Below are 20,848 nucleotides of genomic sequence, written 5' to 3' on the forward strand. Positions count from 1 at the left end.
TGGCCTCAACAGGCATATAGTAGTAGACTAAGGTGATGGTGGGACAATCCTGATCTTTGTAATCTTCAAAATCCTCTGAAGTCATTACAGAAGTCCACTTGGGCACGATAAGAACGCAGTGTCAGTATTTAATTTCACAGCTCAATAGGCTTGGCAATTGGACGATTTCTCCTCAGGATTTTCGATTGTCGTAACGTAGTCAATTAACGCATTCGGTATGAGATGGTCCGGAAGGTGGCCTCGATAAACTGAGAGTATCCAGCAATAATGGCTTTTTAGTACCATCTTCTCTGCCGCAACCTATGAGCAATTCGACAAAGGTCTCTGTGATATGGGAGCGAGTGTAGACATGGATAAAGCTCTTGCGGGCACACTTCTTACCAACTGTCCATTTTACTCAATGCAGGAGTGAACCATCCCCTACCCCTACCTTCTTCAATTGCACGAACATGACCATTGTACGTGAATCTCAACGTGTGTCTGATAGGCCTGCTCGAGACATCTGCATATGCCATTCATTACCTCTACCCTTGTTCAGGGACTAGTAGCTGTAACTCTTTTTTGTTTTATGGGTCACGTGTATCGCGACAATAGCATACAGACTTACAAAAGGTTTGAGGAGAGTTATGTCCGGGGGAAGTCTCAAGTGAACGACCGTGAACGCAGTCGACTGCTGAGCAGGTGGCATACAGAGTCGGACACCGGGGGGGGGGGGGGGGGGGAATCGTATACGGGGTCGAACACGGGGGGGGAATCGTATACGGGGTCGAACACGGGGGGGAATCGTATACGGGGTCGAACACGGGGGGGAATCGTATACGGGGTCGAACACGGGGGGGAATCGTATACGGGGTCGAACACGGGGGGGAATCGTATACGGGGTCGGACACGGGGGGGTGGAGTGTCTACGAGATGTCTACGGGGGCTCTACGTGGAATATGGTTTCTACGAGGCTATCTATGGGGTGAAAGATGGTGAATCAAGAGGGGGAAGGGGAAAGAGGTCGCTGGGGGTCGCTGGGGGTCGCTGGGGGTCGCTGGGGGTCGCTGGGGGTCGCTGAGGGTCGCTGAGGGTCGCTGAGGGTCGGTAATGACTGAATGTGGTCGGTCGCTGGTAGGGGTCGCTGGGTCGCTGGGAGGTAAAGACTGGACAGGGTTGGTGGTGGGGGAGAAGGAAAAAAGACAGAGAAAGGAGGGAGAGGCAACCTTCTTATATAGACAGAGCCTTGCCATACAGTGGAGCAGGGGCTTGCTGTGATGAGCACGGCGTCGGAGACAAAAGAAGCTTTGGAGTTCATTGAAAGAGCCAAAGCGTTAGGGGTTGAGAGAAAAGGGTTACGAGACCTGCTACTGGAGAGATTCCGGAGAGTGAGCAAACCGTGGAAAACGCGGCATCGTGTGTTGTGTGAGGCTTCAGGGGTGGCAATCCTTCCGACAATCGGTTCCCTGTCAATTGATATTCTCCGATTGGCCTCGCGTATGAGCTTTAACCGCCGACTGAGTGAGGGGCAAGTCAGCCCGCGAGGCAGCCTCGAAAACTTCCCCTTCAGTCATGCTTTTCTGTGATAATTGTTTGCTGGAGCAATGGGTAACTGCTTCTCATCGAGTCAGCGGCGCTGTGGGATCTGTTACTTTGAGTTGGACGAAGAATGCGCTGCTTTGGTCGAGCCGTCTGTTCACAGAAGCTACACTTGGCGCAAGGACTCTCACATTCACGATGAGGAACGAACAGAGTCTCCAGACGAGCAATTACCCTTTCCTTTACCCGAGGCCTGGAGAGAATTCCTCCGGATTGAAATCAAGGCAAAACTCGGCATATTCCAGGCATCTCGGAAACGTGGATGCCGTGGCTGCGAGTCCATCATAAAGGCTGTTGAGTCCGCTTGTGCCGACGACGGGGTGTTTTTGGACAGCAAATCATGGGAGGAAGTCGTGCAAATTACTTGGGTAGTCCCCTCGGGACGCGACAGAGAGTTGAGCAATCTCAAGATTGTGCTCACAGCGAACGTCAGCAAGAGAGACGCGCCAGACCGCGGCTCAGAGGAATACCACCTCTGGACCATATTGATCGATGTTGACCGGGCTGCCGGTCACGAAAAGGAAGAGAATTGTCAGTTTAGCAGAAGAGTAGAGTTCGTTGAGAGTCGAGATTCTAACGTTAGCCAGGGCATCCCTTCGCTTACAAGTCTCCGGTTCCGTTCAACAATACCGGGTCGGAGACTTCCTTCAAGAGAATCAGCGAGTGGCTTCACGAGTGCAACTCAATGCACAAGTCCTGCATGTCTGGTCCCGCCGCCCAGCTGCCCAAACGGGTGCTTGAGATGACGCCTGATTCAGGGAACAACATCAAGGTTCGCTTGGTTCAAGATGTGGGCGGGCAAGAGAGATACGCCTGTCTGAGCCATCGATGGGGAGCGTCGACACATCTCTGTCAAACGACTGTAGACAGTCTCCCATCTCATCTACACGAGATTCCTTGGAGCCTATTACCAAAGACCTTTCAAGATGCCGCCAAAGTCGCCGTGTGGCTTGGTATAAAGTATCTCTGGATCGACTCCCTGTGCATCATCCAAGATAGCGCCGAGGACTGGAAAGAACAGGCAGCGCAGATGTGCGAGATCTACACCGGCGGTTACGTGACCTTTGCAGCGGCATGGTCTGCAGACAGCGATGTCGGTCTGTTCCGTGAAAGTCCATCATTCACCGTGGAATGCCCTGCGCATGTCAAGCAACAAGTGGCGTCGTATCTTATTCGAAGGGTCCCTGAGCACATAACCTGGGACGTTGCCGGTGTCCTGAAGATGACCCCGGAGCTTCCCCTCTTGAGCAGAGCTTGGGTCTACCAAGAACGTCTTCTTTCTCCACGCATCGTCTATTTCACGAGATATGAGGTGGCGTTTGAATGCGCAAGGGGCAGCCGTGAAAGAATATGCGAGTGTGAGCATCTCCCGGGAGGCATCTGGGGAGGTGGCAGCAATGGCGCGGGTGGTGGCCTAGGCGAATATACAGAATTCCGCAAGCTGTACCATTCTGAAGGCCTTGCAGCGTCAAATCTTGCCGCGATCAGGAAGCACTGGCACCAGATTGTGGCGGAATACTCTGGGCTGCGCATCTCGTTTACATCAGACCGGCTTCCTGCTCTCGCGGGCGTTGCAAGGCAGTACGGGACAGCGCACTCTGCCGATCTGGGACGATACGTTGCCGGCATGTGGGAGAATTGCTTCCCTTCTGAGCTTCTATGGTATCGTGCCACGCAAAACGTCCATGACCGTCCTGATTCCTATTGCGGCCCTACGTGGTCTTGGATTTCGATGGGGAACATTGCTGCTTACGCGACGGGCTGCCCGAGAACGTATCCAGACGATCTAAAGGTTCTCAGCATCGACTTCAAGCTGAATGGCCTAGACAAGTATGCGTCTATATCCGATGCGGTCATGGAGGTTCGAGGCTACCTCGCTCCGGGGACGTTGGTAGAGGTGCACAATCCTCTGTGGAATACAAAAAGCATACGCTTCGAAGGCGTGGCTGGAAACTCTCTGACATTTCACTACGACTATCCTCTGGATAAGCCGGGTCCAAAGCATATCCCTTTCGGAACCCAGATCTGGTGTATGAAGACTGGCTTTGTGTGGGGAGGGAAGCATATATGCATGTTGCTGCATCAGACAAACTTTGTAGAGGATACATACGAGCGAATTGGTCTTGCTACGGAAGTTGGCAGAGCGGATCTTGACAGCTGGTTTGTTGACTCCAAAGGCAAGAGGCCCATAAGAATTGTATAGATAGGACGGATCGAACTTGATCGGCATGAGACAGCCTTTGCAAGTGTGTCAGAAGAGAATAAATACATGTCCAAGGGCTCATCGAGACAAAACTTAAACAGTCTTTTGGCGTTCACTCTTTCATTGTTATTCTCTTAAGGTCTATGTTGTTGAAGACGCATACTTGATGTTGAATGAACCAGTCTGTTTCGTAAAGTAGTCACCCGGGTTCTCCTCGTCTCCAAAGATCTTCAGCGCTCGCAGCAACACCGCATAGTTGCCTTCTGGCAGAATTGTCCCTTCTTGCGTTACCCCATTGAACGCGACCTGGTTGATGTTTGTGTTGAGCCATCTCACTGGGTAGCCATGCAGGCTACCAGCGACATCGACTCCCAGAATGTTGGTGGTCTTTGCTGGCGTAGCACCTAAGGGAATGATGTCTGCTCTTAGCAACGGGATGCCGGCATCCGCCTCAACACCAAGCGCTGGGTAGTCAATAGTTGACGATGTAGAAGGCTTGCTGCCGACTGTAGGATATGGTATCGTCCACGTGTCGTTGTCGGGTGCTTCTTGTGGGAAGCGGCCGGTGGTATGATAGATGAAGCTGTAGCCTGGGTCTATACTCCGAGCATTCTTGAGACTTCCAGCAACTCCGAGGTAAGGGAGAACCAAGTTCTCGCCGTTGGAACCACTCAGAGTGATGTACCCTCCGTAGACGGGGAGATTTGATGAGTTGAGTCCTTGCGGAGGAGTTACTTCGATGGTAATCTTAGCGGACCCTCCTGCTGGAACTGTGACTTTTGTCTCCGAAAAGGTGAGAGTTGCTGTAGCATTGCTAGGAGTTGTAGACCTTCCCAGCGTAGACTGGCCAGTCTTGTAAGCTTCTCTAGACAAAGTCGGTACGTGGCCGACGGAGTAAGTCACTGCTTGTTTGGCTCCATTGGTGATTGTGAAATCCGTGCTGTTCACCAAATGGTTTGTATCGTTCAGAGAGATGCTTGACACGCTGAGGGTCGTGGTTGCGTGAACTGCATCATATGCCTGAGCTAAACCAGCACCCTGTTGCGCCACGGGAGCCAACCCTTCATAGAAGATGCCAGTGTTATAGTCAACGTATTTCCTTTGATTTGCCGTAGACGAGACCAGGCCCATCAGGGTTTTGGGGTCTTTAATGGATCTTGCCTCCATGATCAAGGCGTATATCGAAGCCATGAGAGGTGCAGCCATGGACGTCCCAGAGTCGACGTAGTAACCTCCCATCCACAACGGATAAGTGGAAAGGATTGAGCCTCCCGGTGTCGAGATGCGTGGGTTCAGGTCTGCCTCCCATGTTGGGCCCCAGCTTGAAAACTCATCAACGCAGCCGCCATTCGAGTCGTTTGGAAAGAATGCGGCAGCAGTGCCGGCAGATTGAGGCTCAATCATTGTCGCATACACTTCCGTACCGTCTCCCAATAGGTCTCGCCATACCAGGGCTTGCTGCCGGGGGACCATGCCGGAGCCGAGAGTCTCTGGGGTAGTGCTGACGCTGTAGAGGCTGAAAAGATGGTCAGCACAATCATGAACTGGAGTGTTAGAGTGGAAAAGCACCTTACTTTGAGAGGTCATCGTCAGAGCTGTAGAACATGATGTACTTTGCATTGTTCTTCAAAAGACTGTTGGCAATATCAGGGTCACTGCAGTCGCTCAGCTCCACGAGAACAAGTTTGTCGCTGAGATCTGCTGGTGCATTCTCGTTGAGAGGACTGCAAGCATTCCAGGTGCCATATGCCGTCGTATTCGGCGTAACAACCCATAGCGGTAAAGTAATGTTGGGAAATGCTGGAGTTCCAGGAATCCAGACAAAGGAAGTCAGATTTTCGGAAGAGCTGTCTAAGCTGGTGAAGCCTTCAGTCCCCAGCAAAGGCGTCATGGTATTTTCTATAGATGCCACTGCCATGACCCCTTTGCCATCCGCGGGAGTCGCCGAGCTGAAGACGAAAGGGCCATTGTTGCCGTTTGCAATGACACAAGGAACACCCGCGTCAATTATCCGTGAGACGGCGATTGCCAGAGGATCCTCTTTCCAGCCAGAGATGATGCCGACAGAAAGCGAGATTATGTCCGACCCGTCTTCGTACGCCTCGTTGAAAGCGGCAATCAGCACGTCGTTGGAAGATACGCCAGCGCAATTCAGCGCCTTGTACATGCCCAAGTTTGCGCCATATGCAGCACCGATAAAGCCCAGGTAGTTCTCCTGAGCGGCGATGATGCCAGAGACATGTGTTCCGTGGCCGAGGCAATCTTGAGGATAAGGATCGGGGACAGGCGTGTTTGTGCCGTTGAAGTCGTCGCCGATTAGGTCCTTTCCATAGCTGATGATGCAACCTTCGCCGAAGCAGCCTCCTAGGACAGGGTGGTTGTAATCAACTCCTGAGTCGACGAGGCCGACGCGGATGCCTTTACCGGTAAACCCTTCTGCGTGGAGTTTGTCAACTTGGGTTAAAACGTGAGGCGCATACCCGACAGTATCATTGTCTGCCGTTGTCCTTGCGAAATGCTTAGATAGATGGTTCAATTTGCCGATATTGCTGTTTCCAGATGAACCTTTACCATTGGCTAGATGCTCAAAGTAACGGACGGGCCACACATTCTTTACAGAGGCGAGCGATGCGATCTTGGTCGAGGCGTGATGAAGATCCAGGTCGATTGCGTCTAATTGGATGGAAGCTCCTCTGAACAACGAATACGACAAGTTCATTCGTTTGGTGGCCGGAAGCCCACGGGTGTGAAGGTCGCTAAAAAATGAGGCCTCGCTCTCCTATTGAGGAGCATCAGTTGTGTGATCAATACAGATGAAGTATGTACTCCTTCTCACAAGCGCTCAACTTACATGGCCATCCTCATACTCCACGATGTAGGCACCAGGAACATAACCCCAATTGACTCCTGTCTGAGGCTCGTCGTTTCTTAGACTCAGAGCATTCGCATGGGCGGTTTCTATAACCAACAAGCCCAAAATGGGCAGCAAATGGAGGTACGCCACCATGCTGATGATGAAAAGCTGGGGAAAATTGCCTCGTCTCTATAGACAGCACAATAGGAAACTCTTGTCCAGGCATATCATTATATGTGAGCTTGATAGCAGCTTATGCTGCACTTTCGCCTTCCAAGTCGGGCACGTCTCATCCGATTATCTCCCCGCATGCTGGCATGGTCGAGTTCCGAGCTTCCACATTGGATCATGGATGGATCACAATCCTTGTGACAAAGGCACATTGGAGCCTGGTTATTGTTGTTCATGGTAAATGTCGTCACCCTCTTTCAGAGTCCGTACATTAATCAATGGTCTTTCAACTGCTTATGCCCTTGTCTCGAGTATCATGACCAAGAAGCGACGTGGCCCTCGAGCGCCTGCTGTTGCTGACTGGGAAGTGATACGTCAAAGTGTCACTAAGACGAAGAGACATGCAGTCGCTTCTTGTGGCAGAAGGAAATGGTAATTGAGCCTATTGCTCGAGGTATCACGCGATAGGGACTCTTCCAGACTGAAAGTCCCCTTAAAAGATAAGGTACTCAGCCAGTTTGTGGTGTATCACACAAGGCTCATCCCCTTGTTCACCTAGTTACCTACCCTGCAATACGGTAACTGATACAAGACCCAAACTGTCAGTAACAGAAGGCCTTCCATTTGAAGTACACCATTCTAGCAGTGGCGGCACTTTGCAACGTCGTAGGGCTGGAAGTTGTGTAGTACTTTTGTAACATTGTGGGCAGCGTGTAGAGAAATCGGGATGAGGCGAGCTCCTTCGTCCACTAGGTGAACCAACCTGTGAGTCCCGAGGTATTCTCATAATCGAGGATATGATCAGGCTTAGATCGATTCCGAATGGTTGACAAAATATATCAACAAAGTTTTCGGTGACTACCTAAGGATGTCATCTAATTGTCACTGATCTAACTTCTATGAGATCAACTCTGAAAATTCTCCGATGCTTCCCAACTTTGATCGAGGTAACGAGCGGCGACACGAAATGGCGATTGGCTTTGATTGACATGTGGAAAGGTACAAATTGAGTGGCAGCGGCTCTCTAGATGATTGTCACACTATGTCATTAGAATAGATTGATATCTGCCCTTGAGTGTTTCTTCCATGCGTGCAATCATCCAGAGAAGAGGCGAAAGAGGTTGAAATGAAGCTCCTCTCTTTCCGACGCCGGCTTACTCGGAGCTCCTGGCTTACTGGGAATCTTCCCAAACAGATATTTCCCTCGCTTGTGTCTCGCAAAAGAGACCTCGGGCGTCTCAAAGGTTTTCATGGAAAGATCCCTTGCCGTAAGATCGGCGGCGCTCAATCGAAGTTCCCTGAGTTCAGTTGACTCTCCATGATGGTTGGTCATCTCGAGATGAATATAGTAGAACTTTGAATCGGCTTTCTTCTGAGTCGGACCCGGTTTCGGTGCCTTATGCTCGAGGAGAGTTGCGGCACAGAAAGTCCTCAGATTGCTCGTCAAGCTGACCATGTGTCTATCGGCATTCCAGAGCACCCAGCGTTCTTCCAGAGGTCGTTCTTCCAAAGGTCGTTCTTTCAGAGATGGTTCTTTCAGAGGTTGTTCCTGGAGAGGTGGTTCATTTGGAGGCCTTTCTTTTAGAGGCTGTTCTTTTGTAAGTGAGTTAGGTTTCGGACTGAGGCGGAAGACATGGCGAAAGTCGTTGGGAAAGTCGGAATTTGAAGACGGCGCGTAGGCAGGTAGAATGTCGAATCTTGTGACATGCTCCTTGTCATAGCCGAGTCTCACCACCGCGTGATCACTATCTGGAATAAAGACAAGATATAGGCGCTGGTCCAATGGAATGTTGTTCGTAATGGAAGCCTGAATCGCCTTGTTGAAGAACCCAATGCTGAGCCAGCTGCAGATCTCGACGATGACCTTTTCATTGATTCGAGTGCCCCGGGGTGCATCGTTGGAGTTGTGACCATAGTTGCTATACGGTGTTAGTATCTATCAGTCGACATGAACTGTAAAACTCAAGGGAAACATCTTCAACCTACTGAATAGCGACCGCAGTTTCGTTGTCTTTGTATGGCATAATCACGGGCGAGCCGCTGAACCCTTTTCCTGTGCTAAGTGCATATTCAAGTTGGTCAGGCATGCAGTCCACGCATGTGCCATAACTTGCAGTCAGCTTGTAGCTGTTTGCAGACTCCGTCAGGCCATAAACGACGAGTCCGTTGTGAGTAAGGTCATCGTGGCCGCGCTTCAGAGCAAAACCAAAGCCCCGATAAGGACGAGTTGGATCCTTCTTCACTAGTATGACGCCGTAATCGTCAACTTCTTGCTTATTCGCTACGTATGCGGCAGAGACGTAAAGTGCGGAAGCCTTGAAAGATGGGCTTGTTGGGGATTCTGAGCATATCTCTAGGTCGTCCAGCTTCACATCGTTGATGTTATGGCCAGCAGTCAAGATGACATGATGTGTGGGATGCGGCATGTTGACATAGAAGCCGTTCCCTTCTCGGCGTTCTCCTATCCGCATTTGACAACTTATTATTCAAGCCCTGTTCAGTGTTTGGAGGATATGCGAGAATATGCATTGACGAACCATCTTGCGTGAACCGAAGCCTTACAATCCACTCCTCGAGATCCTGAGCTTTGAAGGACCTTGTTCCTCCCTCGTTCTCAGGATCAATGGGCTCACTATCGCGGTCGGGATCCCGCTCTGCTGCGTCAAGCTGCGAGCAAGAGCCTTGTACTTTTTGCCCTTCCATCATGCCTTGTTTTCATCAAATGCACAAGGAGCTTCTGTTTGCCTATTTCTAAGATTGTGGCTGTGAACGAGGGCGGCTCTTCGAAGATGCATGAGGCTGAGATACTTCGGGCATCAACGAGGGAGTCAAGACTAAGCATTGGGCATGCATACAGCATGACAGTCTTCTCAACACCGAATCGACATTTGCTTGAACAAACACACATCCTGAGGCTGTGCCATGTATGGCCACGTATGCTCGGATCGGATAAAGGCTTGGATTGAGGGCATTTAGGTAACACTTCCTGTGTCATTGCGTGGCAAGGCGAAATCCTTACACAGCGATGAACGCCTTTTACCAGCGTAAAGGCCAGTATGCAGGTCAGCTCTCGGCGATGACTTGTGCTGTCTTTATACACGGCGCCAACATTGATTGGTTCAATTACGAAGAAGGCGTCCGAAACGATCTTTGCAGCCAGGTCACCATATATTCATCATACGTATGTGGTACACAAGGATTACCCCTGCTTAACTTTACATATTTTAAGCATTCCCAAGATGCTTTGTGACACCTTGTGAGGCTCTTGACCTGTCATATCCTATATCTTCTATTTTCGCTTGTCCCTTGTTCCTGGTCATTGCCATCAAGAGGTGCCTCGACAGCGTAATAGATCGCCCAGATTTTGCGCTATTCGACTCTCACATCACCAGTCGCTTCACATCAACCACGTCAAAATGTCAGCACCCAATGACATCCCGACGCCTCCAAAGTCCCTTACTCACAGAGACTACACTGTGGGATGGATTTGCGCTCTGCCGAAAGAGAAAGCAGCATCCAAAGCGATGCTTGACGCGATTCACGATGACCTCTTGCCGCCTGATCGTGATCCATACACCTACACCTTGGGGTCAATAGGCAATCACAACGTTGTCATTGCCTGTCTTCCCGAGATTGGCACCAACTCAGCAGCGAGCCTGATTACCCAGATGAGCAATACCTTTCCGTCAATCAGATTCTGCCTCATGGTTGGCATTGGAGGAGGAATCCCTCCGCAGGTTCGACTCGGAGACATTGTGGTCAGCAAGCCAAGCGGGCCATTTCCCGGTGTTGTCCAGTGGGATCTCGGAAAGTCAGAAGAAGCCGGTTTCAAGAGAACCGGTGCATTGGACCGTCCCCCGAAGGCCTTATTGACGGCTCTTGTGGACCTGCAGATGTCTCACGACTTACAGGGCACAAAGATACCCACCTATATGAAGGAGATGGAAGAAAGATATCCCAAAACAGTTGGGAAATATACGTGGTCTCCTCGCCTCAGAGATCCCCTGTTCAACCCTTGCAAACCACGGAAAAATCCCACCTTCTGGCTAAGCGTCGCTACCGTCATCTACGAGATGCTCGTTGTTCTGTTCAGACTGTTGTCAGGTCGCTACGAGCCTGAAGGGCGAGATATGCCCAGCATGCCCGATCTTGATAACGGTGACGAGCAGCCCAGAGAGCCGGAAATCCACTACGGGTTGATTGCGTCTGGAAACCAGGTTATCAAGGATAGGGATGTCAGAGATCAGATCAACAAGGATCTGGGAGGACAAGTCTTGTGTCTCGAGATGGAAGCAGCGGGTTTGATGAACAACTTCCCATGCATTGTCATAAGGGGAATCTGCGACTATGCCGATGCTGGGAAGAACAAAGACTGGCAAGAATATGCTGCAGCTCTAGCAGCGGCATTCGCAAAGGAGCTTCTACAGCATGTGCAGCCGGTGGATGTTGCCAAGGAGCGTCCTATCAAGGATGTTTTACTCCAGCAAGGTTAGCTAACTCCATTCTCATTTGGAAAGTCTTCATTTTCTAATATATAAGACGCACAGTCCATGAGGCTGTCATTGATACTCGGGCAAAAGTAAGCAATATTCAATCGCAGATGGATAAAGAGGAAGTGAGCAAAATCCTCGACTGGCTCACAACCGCCAACCACGGCCAGCAGCATACCATGCATCTGAGAAGTCACACGAAAGGAACCTGTCAGTGGATCTTTGAGACCAAAGAGTTGCGAAACTGGCTCAATAGAAGCAACAAGACCCTGCTTTGCCAAGGAATGCCAGGATCCGGCAAAACAATCATTACTTCAGTTGTCATCGACCATCTCACTACTCGATCCATGGACGATCCCACCATCGGCATAGCCTTCCTCTATTGTACTTTCAAAAACCAGGAGTATCAGACAGCCGAGAGACTACTTGCAAGCGTCCTGAGACAGCTTGTCAGCAGCCGTATTCCTTTCCCAGCCAGCACGAGAAAATTGTATGACCAGCACAAGACCAACCAGACCGAATCATCTCAACAGCAACTTGAGGACGCCATAGAAGCTGTGGCAAGCTTATACTCAGAGGTTTACGTGGTTATCGATGCGATTGACGAGTGTCAGTTGTCGTCTGTACAGCAATTCCTCGATGCACTCTTCCGACTTCAAGCAAACTGCAACATGAATATATTCGCAACATCGAGGTTCATTCCGCAAGTCGCACAACGGTTTGAGGAAGCCGAAAGCTCTTTTCTTGAGATCCGGGCCAGCTCGAGCGACATGTCCAGGTATCTGATAGCCGAAATGCAACTTTCGGCGACAAGCATCATCAAGGACAATCCATCTATCCAGGAGGAGATCGGAACAGAGATATCCAGGGTTGCAGATGGCATGTAGGTATCGTTTTCCACTCAAATCCTCGTCTTTGGCAGTATGTAAAGCCGGCTAGGTGGTAGAAGTACTGACAATTTTCCATCATAGGTTTCTCCTAGCGCGTCTCTATCTGGAATTGGTCCGACACAAGACAACCAAAGTCGGTATTCAAAGCCAACTTCGGAGCTTCAAAGCCAACGCTGGGGTTCGGAGGGACAAGGTACTGCGAGACGCATACGAGCGTGTCTTTGAACGGATAGAGAAACAAGAGTCAGATATCGAGGACCTTGCAAAGAAGACCCTTTTATGGCTCACATTCGCCAAAAGGCAACTCACCACCTCCGAGCTTCAGCATGGCGTGGCAACAAGCCAAGCCATGACAACAGAAGAGGCAACTACGGCAGACGAGACAATGACTACAATATCGGAAGATCATCTCTCCAAGCTCAAGGATATTGGCCGAGCTTGTGTTGGTTTGGTGACGTTTGATGAAAAGACTGGTATCATCCAACTGGTGCACTATACTGCGCACGAGTTCCTGGTCAGTATACAGATGAGCTGGTTTCCCGAGGCCGAATATGCTCTATTCTGTGCCTGCATTACCTACCTCTCCTTTACGGATTTCGAAAGCGGATTCTGTGAAACAGACGAGGAGTTTGAACAACGGCAGAAGAGGTTCTCGCTCTGCAACTACGCTGCAAGCCATTGGGGGGATCATCTTCCGAAGGATGCCAACCCGAGCAAGGAGCTTCTAGAGTTCCTTCGCAGCGCAGCAAAGGTTGAAGCATCAATTCAGGCGCAGCATGCTGTAAAGCATTATTCGTCCCATGCGAACTACAGCCAGGAAGTGCCTCGAGGCGTGACTGGACTTCATCTGGCAGCATATTTTGGGCTTACTGGAGTAGCAAGTATTTTGCTGCAGGAAAGACTCACACATGGCTGCGACCCAGACTCATTCGACAGCGACAACCAGACCCCCCTGTTGTGGGCAGCTCGAAACGGCCATGAAGCTGTCGCTGGCTTGCTAGCAGACTCGAATGCTTCTCTTGAAGTGAGAGACAAGGAGCAGGGCGCCACTTCACTGATCTGGGCTGCCCGGAATGGTCATGAGGAAGTTGTTCGCCTTCTCCTCGAAAAAGGAAGTGAGCTGAATGCAAGAGACCGCCTTGAGAGGACGCCGCTTTCTCTGGCTGCCTATAACAAGCATGCGTCAATCATTCAGCTTCTTCTACAGAGAGGGGGCGTTATCCATCCCAACGACGAGGCCGGAAAGGTGAAGTTGCTTGCAACTCGCCTAGAACACCATAAGGTTATTGAGATGCTATTTGAGCATGAGAAAAGACTCCCATCGACAGGCAGTGGGAGGAACGAGACGATCCCTTATACCGCCGAGAGTTCTTCGGAGCTGACGATGCAGAGATTGCTCAAGGCTGATGACAATATCAATGAGGTTGATCAACACGGTCAAACGCTGCTCTCCCGAGCCGCTAGAATGGGAGATGTGCAAATCGTTGAGATGCTGATCAAGACTGGCAAAGCGGATATCAACGCCATGGACCAACGATATGGGGAGACGCCCCTGATAGGGGCCGCTAGAAAGGGACACCACGCAATCGTTGAGCTGCTCCTCAATGCGGGCGCGAACGTCAATGTACGGGAACTGAGAGAAGGAGAGACGGCGCTGACTCTGGCCATCGAGAACAGAGATGAAGCGACCGTTCGTGCGCTTCTTCAGCAGGGCGCCGATGTCAACAACAGGGATCACACAAAGCACACGCCTCTCCACACGGCAAGTTGGCAGGGCAGCAAACCGGTGATGCAAATGCTACTTGACAAGGGGGTGGACGTGGATGCCCGTAACCAGGAAGAACAGACTCCTCTCCACAGCGCCTGTGCTTTTGGTCATATCGAAATGGTCGAAACGCTGCTGAATGCCGGCGCCAACATCGAAGCGAGAGACGAAGAAGATCGCACGCCTCTGTTCTTTGCAGCAGCTTTGGGCCATCACGATATTGTAAAGCTGCTTATAGATGAAGGGGCCAATGTCAGAGCACGCAACAAGGATGGACGGACAGCCATGTTTGCTGCTATCGGGTCCAGGGAGATGAAGGTCGTAAACTTACTCCTGGATGCAAGTCATATTGATGATGTCCACAGGGCGGACGAAGGAGGAATCAGGCCAATTGATTGGGCTGAAGAGAGTGGACATAAGGATATCATACGGTTGCTTAATCATCGGGCAAAGACATTCTAGGTTTGCGTGATAGTCTATACTATGGTCAAATTGCAGTTGCCAGGGACTGATATCCCCCCCCCCCCCCCCCCCCCTCCTTTAAGCTACAGAACACGGACTGTTGTTACTCGGCTTTGAGGATTGGCTCCATCAACAGTTCCAGGAGCTGCAATGTCATGTCAGTATTGCAAGAGGTTCTCCAGTAACGGGACGCAAAGAGATCGAGTTGACTCACCCATTGTTCAAGACGATGCTCATTGTTCCGCAGATCTTTGAACTCATCATCCAGCTGGCCTTATCACACGCATCCATCAGTAACCGAGATACCATATGCAAGTCCACAGCCAAGTAATGAACTGAACATGAGTGTTTCTTACGTGTAGTGCAGTATAAAACGCCCTTTAATTGGTCGTCCGTCGCAAGGCCTTTGATGAATTCCTTCGCGGCTGCATCTTGTCCAATTTGGCTGATCTGAAAGCGGACAACTATAGTCTTGTCAGATGTGATAAAAGCTTAAGTAAAAGACTCTCTCTTACCATCTTTTCTGTACCCATGTTTCTCCAAGAAAACACCACACTGTAAAATGACATTTTTCAGCGTATCTTGCGTCTCACTACTGCCAGGGGGGCCCAAAGGGCATCCATCAGTCAAGATCGAGATAAGCACCGGACGATCAAACAGCTTCTTTTTTATGGGTCGGTAAACAAGCTCTTCGAGGATCTTTGCCCTGCAATTGGTTCCAATCTCAGTAGGCCCAGCGTATACAACTTGGTTCTTGAGTATATCGCTGACTCTTTCCGATGTAGGGTGATTAAAGGAATCTGGACAGTTGATGAGTCGCAGCTCGATGCCGGTACCGTCTGGGACAAGCCTCGTGGTGAGACTGGTGATTCGCTCACTCAAGTCTGCCTGCAGCTGGATTCGATTGTCCCTCTTCATTGAACCGCTATCGTCTGTATACACATGGTAGACATTGGTTAGTCCGAATCGTGATTCTGTTTCTTCAGTCGAGACAATAATTGTAATGTTGACATACCACAATACAGCACAGGTTGGAAAAGTGCGAGACGGATCAAGTCTGAAGGGTGAGCACTGCTTTTCGGATCTGCTTCCAACTCGACGGCTTTTTTGATGACTTCATCCAGAAAACCCTCCTTTTCCTTTCTGAAGAATTGATCCAGATGCGCCTTCTTGATGTACCTATTCATTTCTTCCTTGAAGTTCCTGGCTGACTTGTCCTTTTCGACTTTGTCCAAGATATGCTAATCATTTATTCCATTAGTAAATCACCGCACCCATGGGAAACAAGGACGCGAAACATACCGGCGGAATCTCTGCCTTTGCCAGACCACTGATCTTGAATCTTTTCTTGAGGGGTCCATATCCTCCAATTGCAGCCGCACTCATGCCGGCAGCAGCCATCATCTCAGGGCGCTTGTTCACCCACGCGATTACAAACACGATGAGGGACACAAGCATACCCAGGTTTCTCAAGTGGCTATGCTTCCTGTTATGGGGAGATAGAATAGCCAACATCTTTTTGTCATTCCGTGCAGTGGCTATGGACATGGCTGACTCCCTCCTGTTGTTTGTAGCATGAGGGTCAGCACCAGCATCCACAAGAGCTTCTATCACGTGAATATCATCTTCACCTCTGTACCGCTTGACGAGAGCAGTCAGAGGAGTGGTGTTCTTGGTGAGATCAGAAGCTATGTTCACGTCTGCCTTGTGAGCAAGAAGCATTCCGACGATGCTGCCGATATGCCCCTTTGTCCTGGCTGCTGCGATCCAAAGAGGTGGGAAAGACTCCGGAACGCCGTTCGGGTTCGCCCCATTGTCGAGAAGAAGCTTGATTGCCTCTTTTTGGCGGTAGAAGACAGCCGTACCAAGAGGGGTGTAGAGTGTTGCTTTGTCGACGGCGTCTATTTCCTTTTCTCTGCCGATCAGGTCACTTGGCTTGAGGCTTCCGTCGAGCGCGAGGTTGACTAGAGACCTCATTGTGTAGTGATCTTTGAGCCAATCACTATAAGACAAGGCGCTGGCGAAAGAATTCAAGCTGATGTTTTTCTAGACCCGTCCTCTTCAGTGAGGAAGACGTGTTATATTTATACAGCTTCCCGGTGATCTACTAAAACACTGCGACGCCGTCCACGATATTCTGATGAGGCGCCCTCATGTTCATGGCAACACACAGTAGCTTGGGCCAAGGCCTGAGCTATGTTGCGGCTCTTCGTTCGAGTGTATTCGTGCCCAATCGTCACCGGCATCTTGGAATCTGGTGCAATATCGGGCATTTAGGCCCTCGAGGCTGCGTCTACTGCAAAGTGGCGTATCTCTTGCTAGTACTTGGGCCATGCAAGTATGACCCCGGCCTATGGGAAAAGATCTCGGTATCAGGTGACTGATATACAGAGCCGACAGCCTGGTTCAACTGCGTCATTGGCGGCAAGGATTCGGTATCGCGTCGGCTGCTGATGCTTGAAGCATGAGTGCTATTGGGCATAATCACCTTCGTTGTCAAGTCGCACCAGAGTAATGAACCAATGGCTCATCCCGTACGTCCATCCCATCGAAGGTCTACCAAAGAGTGGTCAACGTGCCTCTCTGTTGAAGAGCATTGGGGGATCCAAAATTGGAACACGTTCTGACTATAGATAGCAGTCCAGACCCTTACAAGCAATCTGAAGGCACACATGCAGAAGCCCGACTCATGCGCTCAACCTGTGATTGGCCGCATATTGTTGTTTTGTAAGAGCCGTGATATCCACTTTTGGGCAACGACAATCCTCTTGGGCAAGAGACGTGGGTGCAATCTGTGGCTTTGCAAGCACATTAGAAGCATTCGGAGTACACTTGCTATTTTGGTGCCGGAACAGTCTCATGCCTTATGGCCGACTGTGATTTGCGGCTCAATTAGGGACAAGAAATCATCGCTTGCCTAGCATCTTCCATTGTGTTTCATTAGCGTCTTCTTCCATACGCATTCTTTCATCTGCTTTAACGAACGGATCAAGGCAAGGGTTCCATCTACCTCCTCTTCTTGGGTTTTCCCGTAGCAGACGTCACTGCAGCAGTTGCAGCTTTGATAGCAGACCCATTGCTCTCCTTGTCTGAGATCCAGACAAAGATGCCGTGGATAATTCTGCCCAATAGCGTCCGCTTTCCATTACCATCCACGCACTCTAGCTCCTCTGGCTCCTTGTCCTTATCTTTCTTAGTCAAAGCGAGGAGGTAGAATTCTTCCTGATCCTGCGGCTCATCGGGCGCGTTTGAAGTCCCATCCCTCTTCTTATTCTGCACGCTGACAATAAAGTTCGTGATGTGAGTGTCGGAGAACAATGCACCCGGCAGAAGGGAATCTGTTGCCTGTTAGAGAGTAGCATCTCGGAAGGGGTAGAGAATGACAGATGGGTGCAGACCGGAGTAGAAGTTGGATGTGATCCCTATGCCTGCCTGATGGATATAACCGTCTCGGTTCATGTAACTCAGGTAAACGACACCATTCTGAACCTGAGCAAGATGAGGGTTTCCCGGCTGAGAGGCCACATCAAGAGAGCGGAGGAATTTCCAGCTTCCATCCTCTTGGACCCGAATGCCTCGTATTTGGCCTTTGTAGTCCTCAAAAAACACCAGAGTGTCACTGCCATCAACGCATCCGCTCATTCTGCTTGAGGGATGCACCAGGATATTTCCTCTTCCGGTGAGGGTGACCTCATGCCACTCGTCTTCCCACAGCGTGAAAAGCCTGAGCGCATCATTCTCGCCGACGCAGAAGACGGACCGCTATAGATCGAGTCAGAACCGCTTCAGCGATTTTCCCCAAAGACGGCTTTGAAGCTCACTGTAGTATCATGGACAGCATAGACAGCAGGCGAATGAGCCCTGATCTCCGATGCGATAAAGGTCTCACCGGCGAGCTGGGATCCGAACCAGTGCATTTCGCTCAGTTCGTTGCTCTCTTCAACGACGACATAATACTCGCTGCTGTCGACATCGGGGATGAAACCCCCAGCGGCATGCAGAATTCTCACAATGTCTTGGGCCGAGGAAGCCATGATCGCTGTCAGATGCTGTGCCTGGAGGCAACATGTCAGGAAAGACAGTCGTGGATTGTGTGGATGGAGAGTGAGCGAAAATGGTCGAGCTACATACATGTATTTCGCCCAAACCCCCAGTGAAGCTGCTACGCTTCTCGGCATTTGAGCCTAACGTCTGCAGAGCCACAAATTACAGCGACTTCCAGAGCTACGCAATCCACAGACTGAGGGGAAAGCTATCAGACATGATGTCGAGCCACTAGATAAAGCACAACCAGATTATACATAAAGGAGAAATGACTAGATAACCAGAACCCTTGTATGGCATTAGAAGGTTTGCTATTACTGCTGCGACATTGGGTTTGTGTGCAAATACAGAGCAAGATTGCTGAAGAGCTGGCAGCCTAGTGTGCCCCTCAAGTCTTGATTCTATAGATAACTTGCATTGCATCACATCGCAGTAACTAGTCTTGAATTCAGTTTGCTATTTATACGACGGACACATATTATTGTGTCACAAAAGGCAGATGGCGAGGAGTGTCGATGAAAGTCGACTCCGGAATAGAAGCCTTCTAGCGCCTCGCTTAGCCGCTGTAGAAGCGCTAGAACAAGAATCCCGGCGGCCCGAGATCCCGCTAAAACTGGGGCCGTTTACGCGGGCGCAAACCTTGAAATGTCTAGGAGGAAGGAGGTGCTACCTTAAATAACCCATGCACCCTAGTCTAATATAACCTATACTCCACTTTTCTAAATTTTTTACTATATTAAAAAACCTTATATAACCTATACTTCTTATAATTTAATTAGCTAAAATTTTTAAAAAGTAAAGTATAAGTTATATTAGCTTTTATATTAAAGTTAAATACCTCTTTAATATAATACTAAAGCTAAAATAAATATATTTTTTATAAAATCCTATAAGTTTATTATAAATATATTATAAATATATTTATAATAGATTTATTTTAAGCTTTTACTAATCCTTTTTTTAATAATAATAAGTTTAAAATTTTACTTAATATTTAGCTTTTAAGGCTTTTTATTATAGTAATAATAAAAAAAAGCTATTATATAAGTAAAATATATTTATTATTTATTAATAATAAATTACTAATATATTATATAAGAATTTTAATAACCTAATAGCTTTTTAAAGCCACTTAATAAAATAAAAGCGCTAAACTATATTTTATTATTATTTAATTTAGTCTAGTTTAATTACTATAGTTAATAAGTTAATGCTATTATAATAAATAAGATTATATACTTAATATATATACTTAAGTAGCTAATTATATTAAAATTAAGTATAGCTTATTTAATATTTTTAAATTAGCTTACTAAAGCTTAATAATAATAGCCTTAAAATAATATAAGTATAATATATTAATAATATATTTATAATAAATTATTAATATATTATAAATTTAATACTATTTTAATATAAAAAAACCTAATTATAAAAGCATATTATAGCTTTTAAACTTAGTCTTAATAATATATTATAAATTTTATTATATAAGTATAAAGGTTTACTAATATCTTAACCTTTTATTATATAACTTCTATTATTTAAAAGTTATAAAAAAGTATTAAGTAACTTAGTAAAAGTATTAAGTAAAGCTATCTTAACTAAGTTATTAATAAAAAGTATTTAAGTATATAAATATATTAGTAATAGCTATATAATAAATTAGTAATAATTTATTAATATATTATATATTTATAGCTAATTATATATAATTTTAGCTAATTATAATAAAAAAAAGGCTTATAAGTATAGTTAAAATATATAAAATAATACCTACTAATTATAAATTATTTATTTTATAAAAAATATAAGTAGTCTTATTATAATATATTATAAATAGTTTATTAATAAATTATAGTTTATTATTATTATAAAAAATATATTTATATAATATATTAACTATATAAGTGCTTTATATTATTATAAAATACTTATTAAGTTAAAATACTAGCTATATATACTTATTATATAAAAGCTTTTTATAAATAGCTTATAAATTAATAATAACCTTTTAATATTAAAAATATATACTATAATTAATTATAATACTTAGTAAAGGAAAATATATAGTAAGTTTATATAATATATATATAATATATTAATAATTTATTATTAATATATTACTAATAATAATATATATCCTATTTAAAAAAGGTAATATTAAATAACTTAAGTATAATATTATTTACTACTTTTTTATTTTTTATAATTAAATAAGCGTTTTTTTTATTATATTTTCTTATAGTACTTATATATATCCTTTACTACTACTATTAAAGGTGCCTTAATATTTTATTACCTAATTATAATAAATAATTAATTTAAATAATATAAATTATATTATACTAAGTAAGTTATTAATAATTTATTATTAATATATTACTTATA

The 20,848-nt window shown here is 47.2% G+C and overlaps 6 protein-coding genes across 6 annotated transcripts; 2 read left to right on the plus strand and 4 right to left on the minus strand.

The window, feature by feature from the left end:
* Positions 1-1,583: 1,583 nt before the first annotated feature.
* On the plus strand, positions 1,584-3,781 carry TRIREDRAFT_120851 (uncharacterized protein; the record flags this gene model as incomplete). Its single annotated transcript, XM_006963245.1, has 2 exons — positions 1,584-2,109; positions 2,166-3,781. 2 exons carry the CDS (start codon positions 1,584-1,586, stop codon positions 3,779-3,781), a joined length of 2,142 nt encoding a protein of 713 aa, XP_006963307.1.
* A 141-nt stretch (positions 3,782-3,922) lies between these two features.
* Positions 3,923-6,500, minus strand: TRIREDRAFT_57433 (uncharacterized protein; the record flags this gene model as incomplete). Its single annotated transcript, XM_006963449.1, has 2 exons — positions 3,923-5,297; positions 5,356-6,500. The coding sequence occupies 2 exons, from the start codon at positions 6,498-6,500 to the stop codon at positions 3,923-3,925; spliced, it is 2,520 nt and encodes an 839-aa protein (XP_006963511.1).
* Positions 6,501-7,902: 1,402 nt separating this feature from the next.
* TRIREDRAFT_105171 (uncharacterized protein) lies at positions 7,903-9,509 on the minus strand (the record flags this gene model as incomplete). Its single annotated transcript, XM_006963450.1, has 3 exons — positions 7,903-8,725; positions 8,793-9,267; positions 9,344-9,509. The coding sequence occupies 3 exons, from the start codon at positions 9,507-9,509 to the stop codon at positions 7,903-7,905; spliced, it is 1,464 nt and encodes a 487-aa protein (XP_006963512.1).
* Positions 9,510-10,222: 713 nt separating this feature from the next.
* Positions 10,223-11,299, plus strand: TRIREDRAFT_58016 (uncharacterized protein; the record flags this gene model as incomplete). Its single annotated transcript, XM_006963246.1, has 2 exons — positions 10,223-10,812; positions 10,900-11,299. The coding sequence occupies 2 exons, from the start codon at positions 10,223-10,225 to the stop codon at positions 11,297-11,299; spliced, it is 990 nt and encodes a 329-aa protein (XP_006963308.1).
* A 3,606-nt stretch (positions 11,300-14,905) lies between these two features.
* Positions 14,906-16,390, minus strand: TRIREDRAFT_105173 (uncharacterized protein; the record flags this gene model as incomplete). Its single annotated transcript, XM_006963451.1, has 3 exons — positions 14,906-15,345; positions 15,429-15,654; positions 15,716-16,390. 3 exons carry the CDS (start codon positions 16,388-16,390, stop codon positions 14,906-14,908), a joined length of 1,341 nt encoding a protein of 446 aa, XP_006963513.1.
* Positions 16,391-17,419: 1,029 nt separating this feature from the next.
* TRIREDRAFT_105174 (uncharacterized protein) lies at positions 17,420-18,447 on the minus strand (the record flags this gene model as incomplete). Its single annotated transcript, XM_006963452.1, has 3 exons — positions 17,420-17,751; positions 17,812-18,175; positions 18,235-18,447. The coding sequence occupies 3 exons, from the start codon at positions 18,445-18,447 to the stop codon at positions 17,420-17,422; spliced, it is 909 nt and encodes a 302-aa protein (XP_006963514.1).
* Between the last annotated feature and the right edge of the window lie 2,401 nt (positions 18,448-20,848).

The sequence above is a fragment of the Trichoderma reesei genome, assembly GCF_000167675.1.
Source record: "Trichoderma reesei QM6a unplaced genomic scaffold TRIREscaffold_4, whole genome shotgun sequence".
In the NCBI taxonomy this organism is placed as follows: Eukaryota; Fungi; Ascomycota; class Sordariomycetes; order Hypocreales; family Hypocreaceae; genus Trichoderma; species Trichoderma reesei.